Source organism: Protopterus annectens, chromosome 3.part0, assembly GCF_019279795.1.
Source record: "Protopterus annectens isolate FY-2018-M chromosome 3.part0, PAN1.0, whole genome shotgun sequence".
In the NCBI taxonomy this organism is placed as follows: Eukaryota; Metazoa; Chordata; order Ceratodontiformes; family Protopteridae; genus Protopterus; species Protopterus annectens.
The window spans coordinates 1,345,861,243-1,345,874,825 of NC_056731.1; the positions used below are offsets into that span (position 1 = coordinate 1,345,861,243).

Genomic DNA, 13,583 nt, shown 5'->3' on the forward strand with positions numbered 1-13,583 from the left:
GGGGTTGGCAGAGAGTGGAAGTAGAATCTGTATCCCTGGGATACAATGCTTTGGACCCATTGGTCCTGGGTAATGTACTTCCAGTTTTTTGTATGCAGGGCGAGTTTTCCTCCTAGGGGTGCAAGTACCTGGGCATGGCTGGGAAGGATGACAGACAAGTCACTGTGAACTTTTTCCATAAGGGGGTGGCTTACCACTCCTTGTTTTTGAGGTGGGAGCACTCCATTGTTTAGATCCCTGCCTACCCTGAGACTGTAGTCTTGGTGGTCTGTTGCCCCTGGGCTTGGACTGAAGGTCTGGGAGGGACTGGAAAGGCAAAGTCAAAAAGAAAGCCAGCATTGCATGTGATAAAAAAGCATGAATTTAATGTGTTACAATACACATAAAATAAAACTAATAGCATATACTAACAAAAAACTCCTAGGTGTAGGGCATCAACCCAAAAACACCTGAACCAAACCGGTTTTGGCCAGATTGCCTTCTTCAGTGAAGTGACAGCACCAAAGGACCAGTTGTTAGAAGGCCAATGCCTACTGAATCTAGGTGGCTGTACCTGCAAGAAATCTTAAACAGTTTTTATAGATTTAACTTTCCTCCATCTTTTTAAAAACTTATTCTGCTTTTGTGCCAAGCAAACATTCTTGGTTTAATGGAGAATCTACGAATTTTGCTTTGACATGGTCTGGCAAGAATTGTTCCTTCAGCCAAGCATGCCTTCTCAGTACAAACCCAGTGGCAGCAACCCTGCAAGATGCTTCTAAGGCATCAAAACCACACTGCAAAGTATGTTTACTAACTTGGTTTGCAGAATGCATTAACTCTTGTAAATCTTTATTTTCTGCACAATCACAAATCAACAACATTTATTGTTTAATTAGTTCCATAATACGCTGCTGGTACTTCAACATGTGAAACTGGCAATTTAAAGCCCTGATGGCAAGAGTTGTAGAGGCATATACCTTCTTACCCAATCTGTCTAAAGCCCTAGAATCCCTGTCCGAAGGGGTAGGGTTTTTGGCTGTAGTAGCCTTAATACCTTTAGGCCCTTGGGAAATGGTCTCTGGATCCACAGTGGGATTTTTAGAGAGAAATTTGTGAGAGTCAGGTACTCTGTAGTACCTGTCAGGCTTTCTAGGAGCTGGTGGTAAAGTATCAGGGGTAAGACTGGATTCTATGAAGACATCATCTACAATATTCAGGACAGGAGGTATAACTAGAAGCCTGTGCTGAGGCAAATCTAAAAATTCTCGGAGTCTCTTTTTGGACTGTGGGTAGTTCCGGCATTCCCAGTGGAAATGCTCTCTTAAGGTAGGCAAGGTTTCACGAAAGAAAAGTTATCTGGAGGGGAGGCAGAGGGAATGGAATCCTCTGCATCCGAATCCTCATAGGTAGATAAGGGTATGTCCTGGTAATCAGAGGGATCAGAGATATCGGACTCATGGTCTGCAGAATCAGAAGGAAAATCAATTCTTTGTCTTTTAGAGGGGGAAGGCTTGCTTCCCCTAATTAAAGTAATAAGGTCTTCAGCCATTCTAAGCATTTGTTTCTGTGGCATGGGAGCTTGAGAATGCGCTTTGGTCGTCTGTTTCCTGGGCACAGTGCGAACTCTGGGCCTGAGAAACTCGGTAGTTTTAGTAAAAAACAAAGTAGTCTGTTTAATATGAACATCGGAAGGTCTGAATACACCCTCAGAAGCCGGTGCCTGCAAAGCAGCTCCGGACCCATCCAAGGTAGAGACATCTGCAGGTTCCATAGTCGAAGAAGCATCTCACTGCATACCAGACTCTGAATGGGTCTCAGTAGAGGTCTGTGAATGCAGAAGCGGGTATCAGGGGCTGCGAAAGTGCTTCACTGAGTACCGGCGGACTGGCGACTGGCTTAACGGAAGCGTCATCTACAGTTTTGGACCTATGCAGTCTGTCTCTGTCTTTATCCTTATGTTTTTCGGAAGATCGGTAGTCGGATAGCTTATCAAAACCATTTCGGAATACAGAGAACGACAGCAAAAGAACTTGGCGACAAAGATCGCCCGATGACGAATAGTTTGGGCGTTAAACAAGTCACAAAACCGATAGCGAGGAACGTCGTGGTCTGGGCCTAAACAGGTGATGAGTAAGAATGAAAATCTCTTTGAGGTATTTGCTTTCCACAGGCAAGACAATTGTTAACTTTTTCTGACATCGGTTAGAGCAAGAAAAAAAGATCCCCAACGGGGTACTTGGCTTTAGAAGACTTCAGATTTGAAACTCGAAAAATGAAAATTTCAGGTAGCGGTCGACCGGCACTTGTGAACTGCTTCTGCTTCAGGCTCCCGCGTGGCAATAAAAGCTGATGTAATGGCATTGGCTGCATGTTTTATACCCCTGTCATCATGGAAAAAGCAAATACATCCGATGAAGAATTCCCAAGACTCTGGTATTCAGGTCGACTGAGGGCTACCTGCAGGCAGATAACCCAAGTGTGATGACTGCAACAATGAAACACGAAGAACATCCACTGTCGCCTGGGTCAGAAGTGGAGAACCACAATGATTCTTTGGGAGTCCATTTAAATCTTAAGAATACCCCTGGATATCAGTGAAAGGGGTGGAAATGCATAAAGATACATTCCCATCCAATGGAATAAAAAAACCATCAGTTTCCCAGGACTGTTGGCAAGTAATTCTGCAGCACTACTGTAGTTGGATGTTTTGAAAGGAGGCAAACAGATTTACTTGAAGAACTTCCCAAAACTGAATCAATTCCTGGAATACCTGCTTTCCATTTGTGATGTCTATTCTGGGTCCTGCACAGCTTGTATGCCACAGCATTTTGCTCTGACAGAATGGAGGATGCTTAGAAGATAATATTGTGCTGAATTGCCACCTCCTAGGCTATCACAGACAGCCTCCATAGGGAGTAGATTTGATACCCCCTATTTATGTACCAAAGGATTGTGGTGCTCTCTGTAATCACCTGAAGAGGCCCCAGAGACCACAGATGACAGACAGAGATAAAGAGCTGAGTTTATTTATTACTTCCAACATCTCCTTGACTCTGTGCATTTTGGCCTGTCTTTTTGTTCCACAGATCCTGTACTTTTACCCGAACAGACACACAGCTCTCCAAGCAAAATCCGATGCATCTGTTGCAGATTGTGCAGGAGTTGTTAGACTGAAGGGGATACATGGACTCAGGGATATATGGTCTCTCCGCCAAAGAATTTCCTTCTTTACTAAAGCCCAATACCAGAATCCGGAAGGTCAAGAAGTGAAGCTGCTGGGTCCATACTGTTATCAGAAACCACTTGATTTTTCTCTTATGTGGTCTACCACTGGGAATCATGACAATCATATATGCCATGAACCGTAAACTCTTGAGAAATTCCCTAGCTGAAGTTTGAGTGAAAAGGCTCAGGAACAGGTATAGATAAACATGCACTTTCTCATGTGCAAGATGTATCTTCTTAATAGAAGTATCCAGAAGGCAACCTAGGAATACCATCTTGTGAGAAGGAATGAGACACAATTTTATCACATTCACATGAAAGCCTAGGCTCAGAAGGAGATTTCTTACCCAAATAAGGGATTATCTTTGCAGAGTCTTTCAAATTCACTGAAATAAGAACAATGTGAAAACTCTGCAGTCTGCTATAGGCTATTGGAAGCTAGACAATTTGTGAACACCCTTAGAGCAGTATATAAACTGAAGGGTAGTGGTGAGAACTGATAGTGAAATCCAAACACACTATCTTAGAAAATGTTTGAACTCTATGGTGGTAAAAACATTATAAGCATCGTTTAAATCTAGTGCTGCTAAAAACAGTGAAGGAATGAAAGGTAACAGAGTTTGAAGGGATAGCATTTTGAACCTTGGAACTTTCATATACTGGTTACGAAAGCAGAGGTCATGAACTGGTTTCCAAGAGTATTTCTTAGCCTGCACCAGAAAATTCTTAAATATTTTTTTCCTTTCTGATTGAAAGGAATTGTTTCTATTACGCCTACAGAAAGCATTTGCTGGATAAGTAGAAGAAATAGGACATCTATCTGGAGGCTTGTCGGCCATCAATCTGCCAAGTCCTGCAAGAGAGGTGCTTTTCAGACAGCAAGTACTGAAGGTTTTGGCAACAAGACTGCTGGATTTTCTCACTCAGGAGCTCATGCTATCAGCAGTCTGGACGCCCAAGGAAGGTAGCTCAAGGCTTTAGAAGCCTATCTGGCTGTTATACCCTAGGCAGGTTATAATCCATAAAGCTAAAGATACTATAGTGGTGATTTGATAAATGAACATTAATAGCTTCATCCAACTTCCCATAGCTGACAGCTGTGATGATTGGTAAGTACAGGGAACAGGATGCATCTGGTCTGAAGGCCACACGGTAAGCTATTTTATGGTTATAGTTGCACTGGCGGATTCCATAATCAACAGTAAGAATTTTAAAAGCATCCATTTATCAAACGCAACTCGCTTAATTTTTTTTCCTATTTTCTCCCAAGTCGGCTCATTCAACAATAAAGCCTTGCCCCATAAGCTCAATTAACCAAATAATTCCCTTGGGATAACAACCTTATACACCATTCACTTCCAAAAGGGCAACGGCTGATAACAACAGGAACAGTGTAGTCCTCTGCTCAGAAGACGGTGATTTTTTTATCTTTATACCCATAATGCTCTCCTACATATGACCACAGATACTTAAGGGAATACATGTAATGGGCTACTGTGAGGGGTGATGCCTGCTTCCTTATATGATGCACTCCTCAAAAGGACATTCCCCCATCCGTACAGCATTTGCCTCTGTACAATCTCCACTATGGCTCTTTTAGGGTTGCAGTAAAGGAAATTTGCTTCCCAGAACTAAGCGTAAAACCATCTCCACTGAAGAGGCAAGAAGGTATTACATGATCACTCCTCGCATCCCCTTCATCAACCCTACAACTATTAGGTGATTTGGGTCAAAGTCAAGCTTTACCACTGTATGCCATGGAAGTGGCTTTCAACAGTAATTGTCTTGCAAAGAAGTATCCCCCACAGTAGTAGAGGATGGAAAATAATAGGAGAAACCTTTTAGAAAGCATATAATACAATTTGTGAAATTTTAATAAGTAAAGAAAATTACCATAAATGTAGATGTTCGAGTATTTTCACTGTTGCAGTTAGCACATTTGGGTTACCCCTGCCCGGGTAGCCCTCAGGCGGCCCGAATACCAGAGACTTAGTATTTCTGTGTTGGTTGCTGTCGCTTGAGGACTGACACCAGGTCATCAGTAGTATAAAATAGAGCAGCCAATGCCATTACATCAGTTTGTCTTGCCCTAACCTGTCAGGAGCCCCCAAGTAGGAGGCCAGGTTCTGGTGGAAGAACCCCACCAGTGGAAAATAAATACTAATATGTCCATTGTCAGGAAAAGAGAACAATAAGGAAGAATGGCAATAAAAGGTGAAAGAGAAGAAAGGGGGATGGAGGGAGGGAAACCAGAACTGGAACAGTGAATACACTCGAACATCTACATTTATGGTAAATGTACACAACTTTATTATGTTCTTCATGTTTCACTGCTGAAGTCATCACATTTGGGTTGATTCCCAAAGCTGAGGAAATGGGTGGAGGCAGTCAAGTAAACTAGGGGCTGGCTAGGATGCTCTGCAAGACTGCAGAGGCAAACATTGCCCTGGATTTGGAGAAGAGAGGCAGGCGGTAATGCTTGGTAAAGGTGTGAACAGATGTCCTCTGAGGAAAGCTGCAGAGGTGGAAGCTGCTCTGGTGGAGTGTGTCCTGACCCCCTTGGGGGAGGCTTTCCATGCTGTTTGTAGCAGAAATGCATGCAGTGTGCTATCTATTTGGAAATGATTTGCTTGGAGATGGCTTTGCAAAGCTAACCAACAATTGATCAGAGAAGGATTCAGTCCTGTCTAGATAGAATCTGAGCTGTCTGTGCACATCTAGAGAGTGAAGAATCCCTTTCCTCCTTGTTCTGCGGATTAGGAAAACAGGTGGGCAAATGAATGGATTGGTTGAGAGCCACACTGGAGGCCACCTTGGGCATGAAAGATGGGTTAGTTCTGAGGGATACCCTGTCTGCATGGAAGATGATGAAGGGTTCCACAGCCATGAGTGCTTGCAGCTCAGAGACTCTTCTGGTTGAAGTGATGGCCAGAAGGAATGCTGTCTTCCAGGAGAGAAATGTTAGCTCTACAGAGGAAGCTGGCTTGAAAGGGGGCAGGGTGAGCTTTTCCAATACAAAGTTAAGGTCCCAAGCTGCTGTTGGTGCCCTTCTGGGTGGCCTCAAGTTGCTAGCCCCTCTTAGGAACTGTTTGACCAAAGGGTGTGAGAAAAAGGGGCTGCTCAGTGTGAAAATGAGCAGAAATAGCAGAGGCATGCATTTTTATAAAGGAGAAAGAGAGGCCACTGTGCAATAGGTCAACTAATTCCAGGATGAGAGGGAGGGAGGGCTGTGCCATATTGGCTCCCTTAGCCTGGATCCAGGTGCAGAATGTTTTCTATTTATCAGCATAAGACTTTCTGGTGCTAAAGCGTCTGGCCTCACTGATACCATCCAGAACCTGTTTACTGAGGATGGTAGATTGGTTTGGGAATAAGCCAAGTGCCAAACTGAGTGTCTGCTATTGGGGATGCATGAATCCCTCTTCCCTCTGGGTCAGGAGGTTTGGAATCTGAGGAAGATGCCATGGAAGCAGCGGGGGCAGGCTGCGCAGCAAGGGGTACCAGTGTTGCCGGGACTAGTCTAGAGCTATAAGAATGGTCCTTGGATTTTCCTTCCTTATTTTGAGCAGTACCCTGGGGAAGAGAGGTAGGGGAGGAAAGGCAAAGACCGATAGACTGACCTACGGGAAGGACAGGGCATCCACTTTCCAAGCCATGCAGAGATGCTCCCTGGTGCAGAATTTGCTGAGCTGATGGTTGGTGTGGGATGCAAAGAGGTCGATCTTCAGAATTTTACATTTATGAGTTATTAGGGTGAAGGTACTTCTGTTGAGTTGCCACTCATGTGGGTCCAGAAGATTTCTGCTTAATTGGTCTGACAGTGAGTTGAGAGAGCCTGGTAGGAATTGTGCTAACAGGTGTAGCTGCATGGCAGGGGCTGTGTGCCAAAGCGTCATGACCAGCCTGCATAGAGGGTAGGAGTGAGTCCTTCCCTGCTTGTTGATGTACCACATCACAGTGGTATGTCAGTTTTGATCAGGAGAGCCCCTGGAGAGAAGGGGCTTGAAAGCTATCAAGGTGTTCTGCACAGCCATCATCTCTTTTTGACTGATGTGCAGAGGGATTTGCTGTGGGCTCCACTGGCCCTGTATGCACCTGCTATCCAGGTGTGCACCCCAAGCACAGTCTGATGAGTCTGTGGTGAGGGTCTGGGCGACATGACTTGGGGAGAAAGGCAGTCCCTTGTTGAGGGAGCATGCTGTTGCCCACCAAAGGAAATCTTTTCTGAGGCAAGGAATTATAGGTAGAAAAGTTTCCAGGTCTTGAGAATGTTGACACCAAAGGCTCTTTCGGTACCACTGAAGTTTCCTCATATGCAGTTTGGTATACCGAATGAGTAGTATGCAAGATGCCATGAACTCCAAAGCTTGCAGGATCTTTCTTGCAGTTAGCTGGGACCTGGTGGCTAGTTGAGAGAAGTAGGTTGTCAGGAAAATTAGTTTCTCTCATGTAAGGTATGCCATCTGGGATGCTGTGCCCAGACTTGCTCCCAGGAAGATTATCTTTTGGGTAAGGCACCTGGTTGGATTTCTTTTTGTTGATTGTGTACCCTAGAGAGGTTAGGAGGGCCTCTACAAAAGCCAAGTGCTTGAGCTGCTTTTCCTGTCTGTCTGAATAAGGCAGGCATCTAAGTGTGGGTAAATCTGAATATTTCTTTGTCTGCAAAAGGCAATGGCCGGAGCCAGACATTTGGTGAAAACTCTGGGAGCAGTAGATTAGCCAAAGGGAAGCGCAGAGAAATGAAAGTGTTGAGATCCTGCCCTGAAGCGGAGATATTTCTTGCAAGATTGCCTCATAGGAATGTGGAGGTAGGCCTCTTTTAGATCTAGGGTGGCTAGCTAAGCATCCTTGGAGAGCATGGGTAGCAGCTGCTGGAGGGTGAGCATTTTGAATTTTGGGATCACCAGGAAGGTGTTTAGAATGGATAGATCAAGGATGGGATGCTAGTTGCCCTCTTTTCTGAGTACCATAAATAGTCTGGAGGAGTAGAAACCATGGCCTGTCTGTTCTGCAGGAACATGCTCTACTGCCCTCATAGACAGCAGGGAAAGGATTTGCTTTTTTGCCTCTGCCCACTGATTTGGAGGTTGATCTGGGAACTCTTTTGGGGTTGGAAGGTTGTGGAAAGAAAATCTGTATCCCTGAGACACAATGTTCAGAACCTAGTGGCCCTTGGTAATGGTGGCCCACGTGCTTGAGTGAAAGGAGAGTTTTCCTCCTAGGGGTAAGTGAAGGTGGGCAGAGGGAGGGGGTGGAGGAGGTGAGTCATTGTGAGTTCTTACCATAAGGGGGTGGGGCTTAGAACTCCCTGGTTTTGAAGTGGAGGTAGTCCATTGCTTAGATCTCTGCATTCCCTGTGGCTGCTGTCGGGGGGGTCGGGGTCTGTTTTCACGGGGTCTAGGCTGGGCCGGTTTACTGGGAGCAGGAAAGGACCGATGTTTGGAGAGACAATGCCTGCTGAACCTAGGGGACTGGACCAGCAAGAAATACTTAAACACAGATTTGGCTTTTTCTTCCATCTTTAAGACCTCTTCTGACTTAGTGACAAATAAGTTATCTTTGTGAAAGGGGGCATCCAACAATTTAGATCTGACATGGTCTAGTAGCGGCTGTTCCTTAAGCCATGCATGCCTTCTAATAACAGATCCAGTGACGGCTGCCCTGCAAGAAGCTTCTACGGCGTCAAAACCACAGTGGAAGGTGTGTTTAGTTACTTGACTTGCAGAATGCATTAACTCTTGTAACTCTCTAGATTCTGCCCAAGCAGAAGAGAAAGACATTTTTGTTTAAGGACTTCCAAAGTATGTTGCTGGAATTTCAGCATATGGAACTGACAAATTAGTGCCCAGATAGCAAGAGCAGCTGAGGTGTATACTTTTTTACCCCATCTGTTCAATGCTTGGGAATCACTGTTAGAGGGGGTGGAATTCTTAGTAGAGGTTGCTTTAACCCCTTTTGGCCCTTGAGAAATGACCTCAGGATTAGCTGTAGGATTTTTAAAAAGATATTTGTGTGAGACAGGTCAGGGACGCTGTAGTACCCGTCTGCTTTTCTGGGAACTGGAGGAAGGGCATCAGGAGTCAAGCTGGATTCGAGGAAAACATCCTCTACAACATCCAGGACTGGGGGAATGGCCAAGGGTCTGTGTTGTGGAAGGTCTAGGGGACAGATCTCTTTTCCTTTTGGAGAGGGTAGCTTGGCTTGCCCTAAGCAGCATGATAATGTCTTCTGCCATTTTAAGCATTTGAGACTGAGGCAAGGTAGCAGGCGCCTGAGAGTGGGTCGTCTGTTTCTTGGGTGTGGTTCATACCCTGGGCCTAAGAAACTCTGTCGCTTTAGAAAGAATGGTAGTCGCAAAAGAAGACATCGGTTTGTGTCGAGATTTGGTAGTGCGAATGACTTCCTCAGAAGCCGGTGCCTGCTCAGCAGCTCCAGACCCATCCAAGGTAGAGAAGACCACAGGATCCTTAGTCGAAGAAGAGTTTTGTGGCCTACTGGACTCTGAATGGGTCTCGGTAGTGGCCTGCGAATTGACAGAAGCAGGCATCAGGGGCTGCGAAAGCACTTCACTGAGTACCGGAGAACTGACGACTAGCTTAACGGACGATCTGCTGTCGGATGGCTTACCGAAGCCATATCGGTATTAGAATACTGTAAGCAAAAATATCTGGCTACAATAAGGGCCCGATGACGGATAGTTCTGGCACTGAACAAAGCACAGAAGCGACAATGGGGGATGTCGTGGTCTGGGGCTAAACAAGTGACGCAGTAAGAGTGGAAGTCTCAGAGTGGTACTTGCTTTCTACAGGCGAGACGATTATTAACTTTTTCTGACATTGGTTAGTGCAAAGCTTTAGAAGACTTCAATTCGGTAGACGAAAACTCAGGTAATGGCCGACCGACACTCGTGCAAACTGCTTCTGCTTCCTTATTTTATACTACTGACGACCTGACGTCAGTCCTCAAGCGACAGCAACCGACACAAAAATACTAAGTCTCTGGTATTCCGGCTGGCCAAGGGTTACTCTAGCAGGAATAACCCAAATGTGATTACTACATCAGTGAAACACGAAGAACATGTTCTGGTTCTATTTTCAGAGTACCATTTAGACAGAGATAACTTGGGTAGCCAGGGAGTTCAAATTTGGACCCGGCCTGAGGTGAGACAAAAAGTGAGAAAGTAAATGCACTTATGTTTTTCAAGACACCTTTGTCATGTCACTTAATTAATCAATTTGGCACAAACAAAATAACAGATTTCACTGTGTGTGTCACTCAAGCAAATTAAACAATAAATGTGTCTGCTGGTAGAGATAACAGTCTGACTGTAAGCACAGTGCAAAACAGTTTTCATGTGTGATAATGCTGTCTATAACCCTAACACTACACATTACTAAAAATCCTTTCCTTAACAGTATCACTACCAAGATGACACAGTATCTTGGTTTTGTAGCTGGTGTTTTCTGAAAACACTTTTTTTAGTGGGAGAAAAGTATCAATGCTTTGTGACCCTCTCTGAGAGGAATTATTCAGTGCTTTGTGATCCTCTCTTTTTTTATGTACTATTTGTTCTTCTCTCAAGAGTTTTCTTCCCACGACGTAGTCATACATGCTACACATAAACCTATATTTACACATATGTGTGCATGTGTGTGTGTGTGTGTGTGTGTGTGTGTATGTATATATATTTATAGATATACATATATATATATATATATACACACACACACACACACACACACACACACCACACACACACACGTGAACATATGCATATATTTATATACATATCTGTATGTGTGTGTATATATATATATATATATATATATATATATATACATACATATACATATATATATATATATATATATATATATATATATATATATATATATATATACACACATACATACATATACACACACACAAAAACACACACAATTATTTATATATATATATATATATATATATATATATATATATATATATATATATATATATATATATATGTGTGTATGCATGTACACAAACACACACGTTTGCATTTATGTACATGGTCTCCTATCAGATTATCAAATGCTCATATGAGCAGATGTCAAAATATCAAGGCAAAAGACTTGCACTCCCAAAGCTTCCCTTCCTCTACACCCCCTGTTAATTACAACTCTGAGATCGCACCACAATGGGGAAAGGTGCAATACTCTGATCCCTGCTGAGCTGCAATCTCACACAATACAAGTCTCTAACTCCCATAATGTTGAAGGGGACGGGCTTCTCACCTCAATATTTCTATTTTCACTCATATTATAATCTGGCAGGGAACTATAAATACACAAATACACATGTATAAACGTGCATATACAAAAATTCACATACATGAATCCTTTGAATTGGTGTTTTTGCTTTGATGTATATATACAAACTAGTAGGTATACCAGATGACAACAGCAGCTGTCTAGAAAATTGCAGTTTCTACAAACAAAACAAAGGTTTACATAAATAAACACAATAATGTAACGCACACATGTGCGCACAAATACAAATTATACATATGCATATATATATATATATATATATATATATATATATATATATATATATATATATACACACACACAAGTTTATATGTATTTACACATGTATAAAATATAAATATAGACATATATGCATATACACACAAACTCACACAAGCTCTTGCACACACACACACACAGACACACACACATATATACATATATATATATATATATATATATATATATATATATATATATATATATATATATAGAAAGGCACACACTACAGGACAATACAGCTTCCTCAACATTCAAATAATGCCTACAATGAAGAAAAACTCATTTTCTTCAAACAGCCACTTGTACAGGATTACTGAATTACAGTAATTTCAGATTTGTTTTTTTTTTTTTTTAATCAGAACAGTATCTCTATAAATCATTCTCACAACAAAATCAAACAAAACATGATGCATAAAAACAGGGAGAAAATTGCATGAATGAGAGTCTATCATTACTCATAATATAAGCGCAACAGACACTTACCACTGATATTTAGATCATAATCTCCAGCAGTAATTACATTAGCAACTAATCCATCAGCAGGCTGACAGGCAGATACCACATCATTCAAACGTTTTCGAATGGCTCCTGGCTGAGGTGGCTGTGTGACAATGTTGTTAATGCTTATCTTCAAGCCTTTAATGACATGGATCTGATTATTGGGATCCCGCATATGAACTAAAAGGAAGAAAATCAGAAGTTGCACAAGTCATATTCTCTATCACTTTCAACAAAGCAGTTGAGGCAGTTAAAAACACTGTAACCAATGCCCCTCTACACAATTATGTACTCCTTACTTAAGCATAGGATACTCCATATATCTATACATCCATCCATCACTCCTTTTTATTTTTACACATAGGGTTGGGATATCACTTCAATACTGTCAACCCTCTAGAGCCAAGATATAAACTGCCAGGTGTCTAGCCCTGCCACAGTAGCTCTTTCACATAACACACTCATACTTATGTTCAATTTAGAGTGCCTAATCCACCTACTGCATGTCTTTGGAATGTGGGAGGAAACCAGAAAACCCAAAAGAAACCCACGCAAACACAAAGCTTTTTCCATCTACTACATGTCTCCATATGCATATAATAGTTAAAAACATGACAATTCTGTTCTTTATACAACACTACCCTGGACACAGAAAATGCACCTTACAAATTGAAATACAGCACTCAAGCTCAACTAAGCATGCAATAAAATCAGAAGTCAAGAGAACTATAAAGGTACTGCAATATCCTGTTTTTGTCTGTAAATGTAGTCAGAGGAGCCAGCTTTCCAATTTGAAACTCATGTTCATGTACAATAAGTTCAGAAAAAAGGAAAAAGTAGACTACAGAGATATTTCAGAAATGTTATGAAAATCTGTATAAAGCAAGGAAATGTGGAAACAAAGAAAATAAAAAAAGAAAAGACACAAATGGAAATATTTATGCAAGACTTAATTATACCAAGGTCACAGGAAGATGAAACGCGACAATTAACATTTAAGGTAGGGAGAGAGGAGAATGACAATGTAAAATCAATCAATCGCCAGGAAGTTTCAAAGAATAGATGGTATTCCTATGGAAATTAGGATGTTGGGAGGGAAAGAAGTGATAAAAATCTGGTAGGTTTTGTTTTTACAATCTTTTAAAAGGAGGGGGGAGTACCAGATTATTTTTTTTGGAAAACAGTAGAGAAGGATGTATTCCGCCAACAAGTAAAGACCATTCAGATCCAGTGTCATAAAGACCCAATTCAATTTTAAACAATGATTATAAAATGTTTAAATCTTTACTAACAGTGGAAATG

At 42.2% G+C, this 13,583-nt stretch overlaps 1 protein-coding gene across 1 annotated transcript in view; it reads right to left on the reverse strand.

The window, feature by feature from the left end:
• TRAPPC8 (trafficking protein particle complex subunit 8) overlaps positions 1–13,583 on the reverse strand; it is a 3,178,250-nt gene that overhangs the window by 2,997,692 nt on the left and 166,975 nt on the right. The window contains exon 2 of the mRNA XM_044065843.1: positions 12,267–12,461. Within this exon, the coding sequence (XP_043921778.1) occupies positions 12,267–12,461 (195 nt within the window). The remainder of the gene's footprint in view (positions 1–12,266; positions 12,462–13,583) is intronic.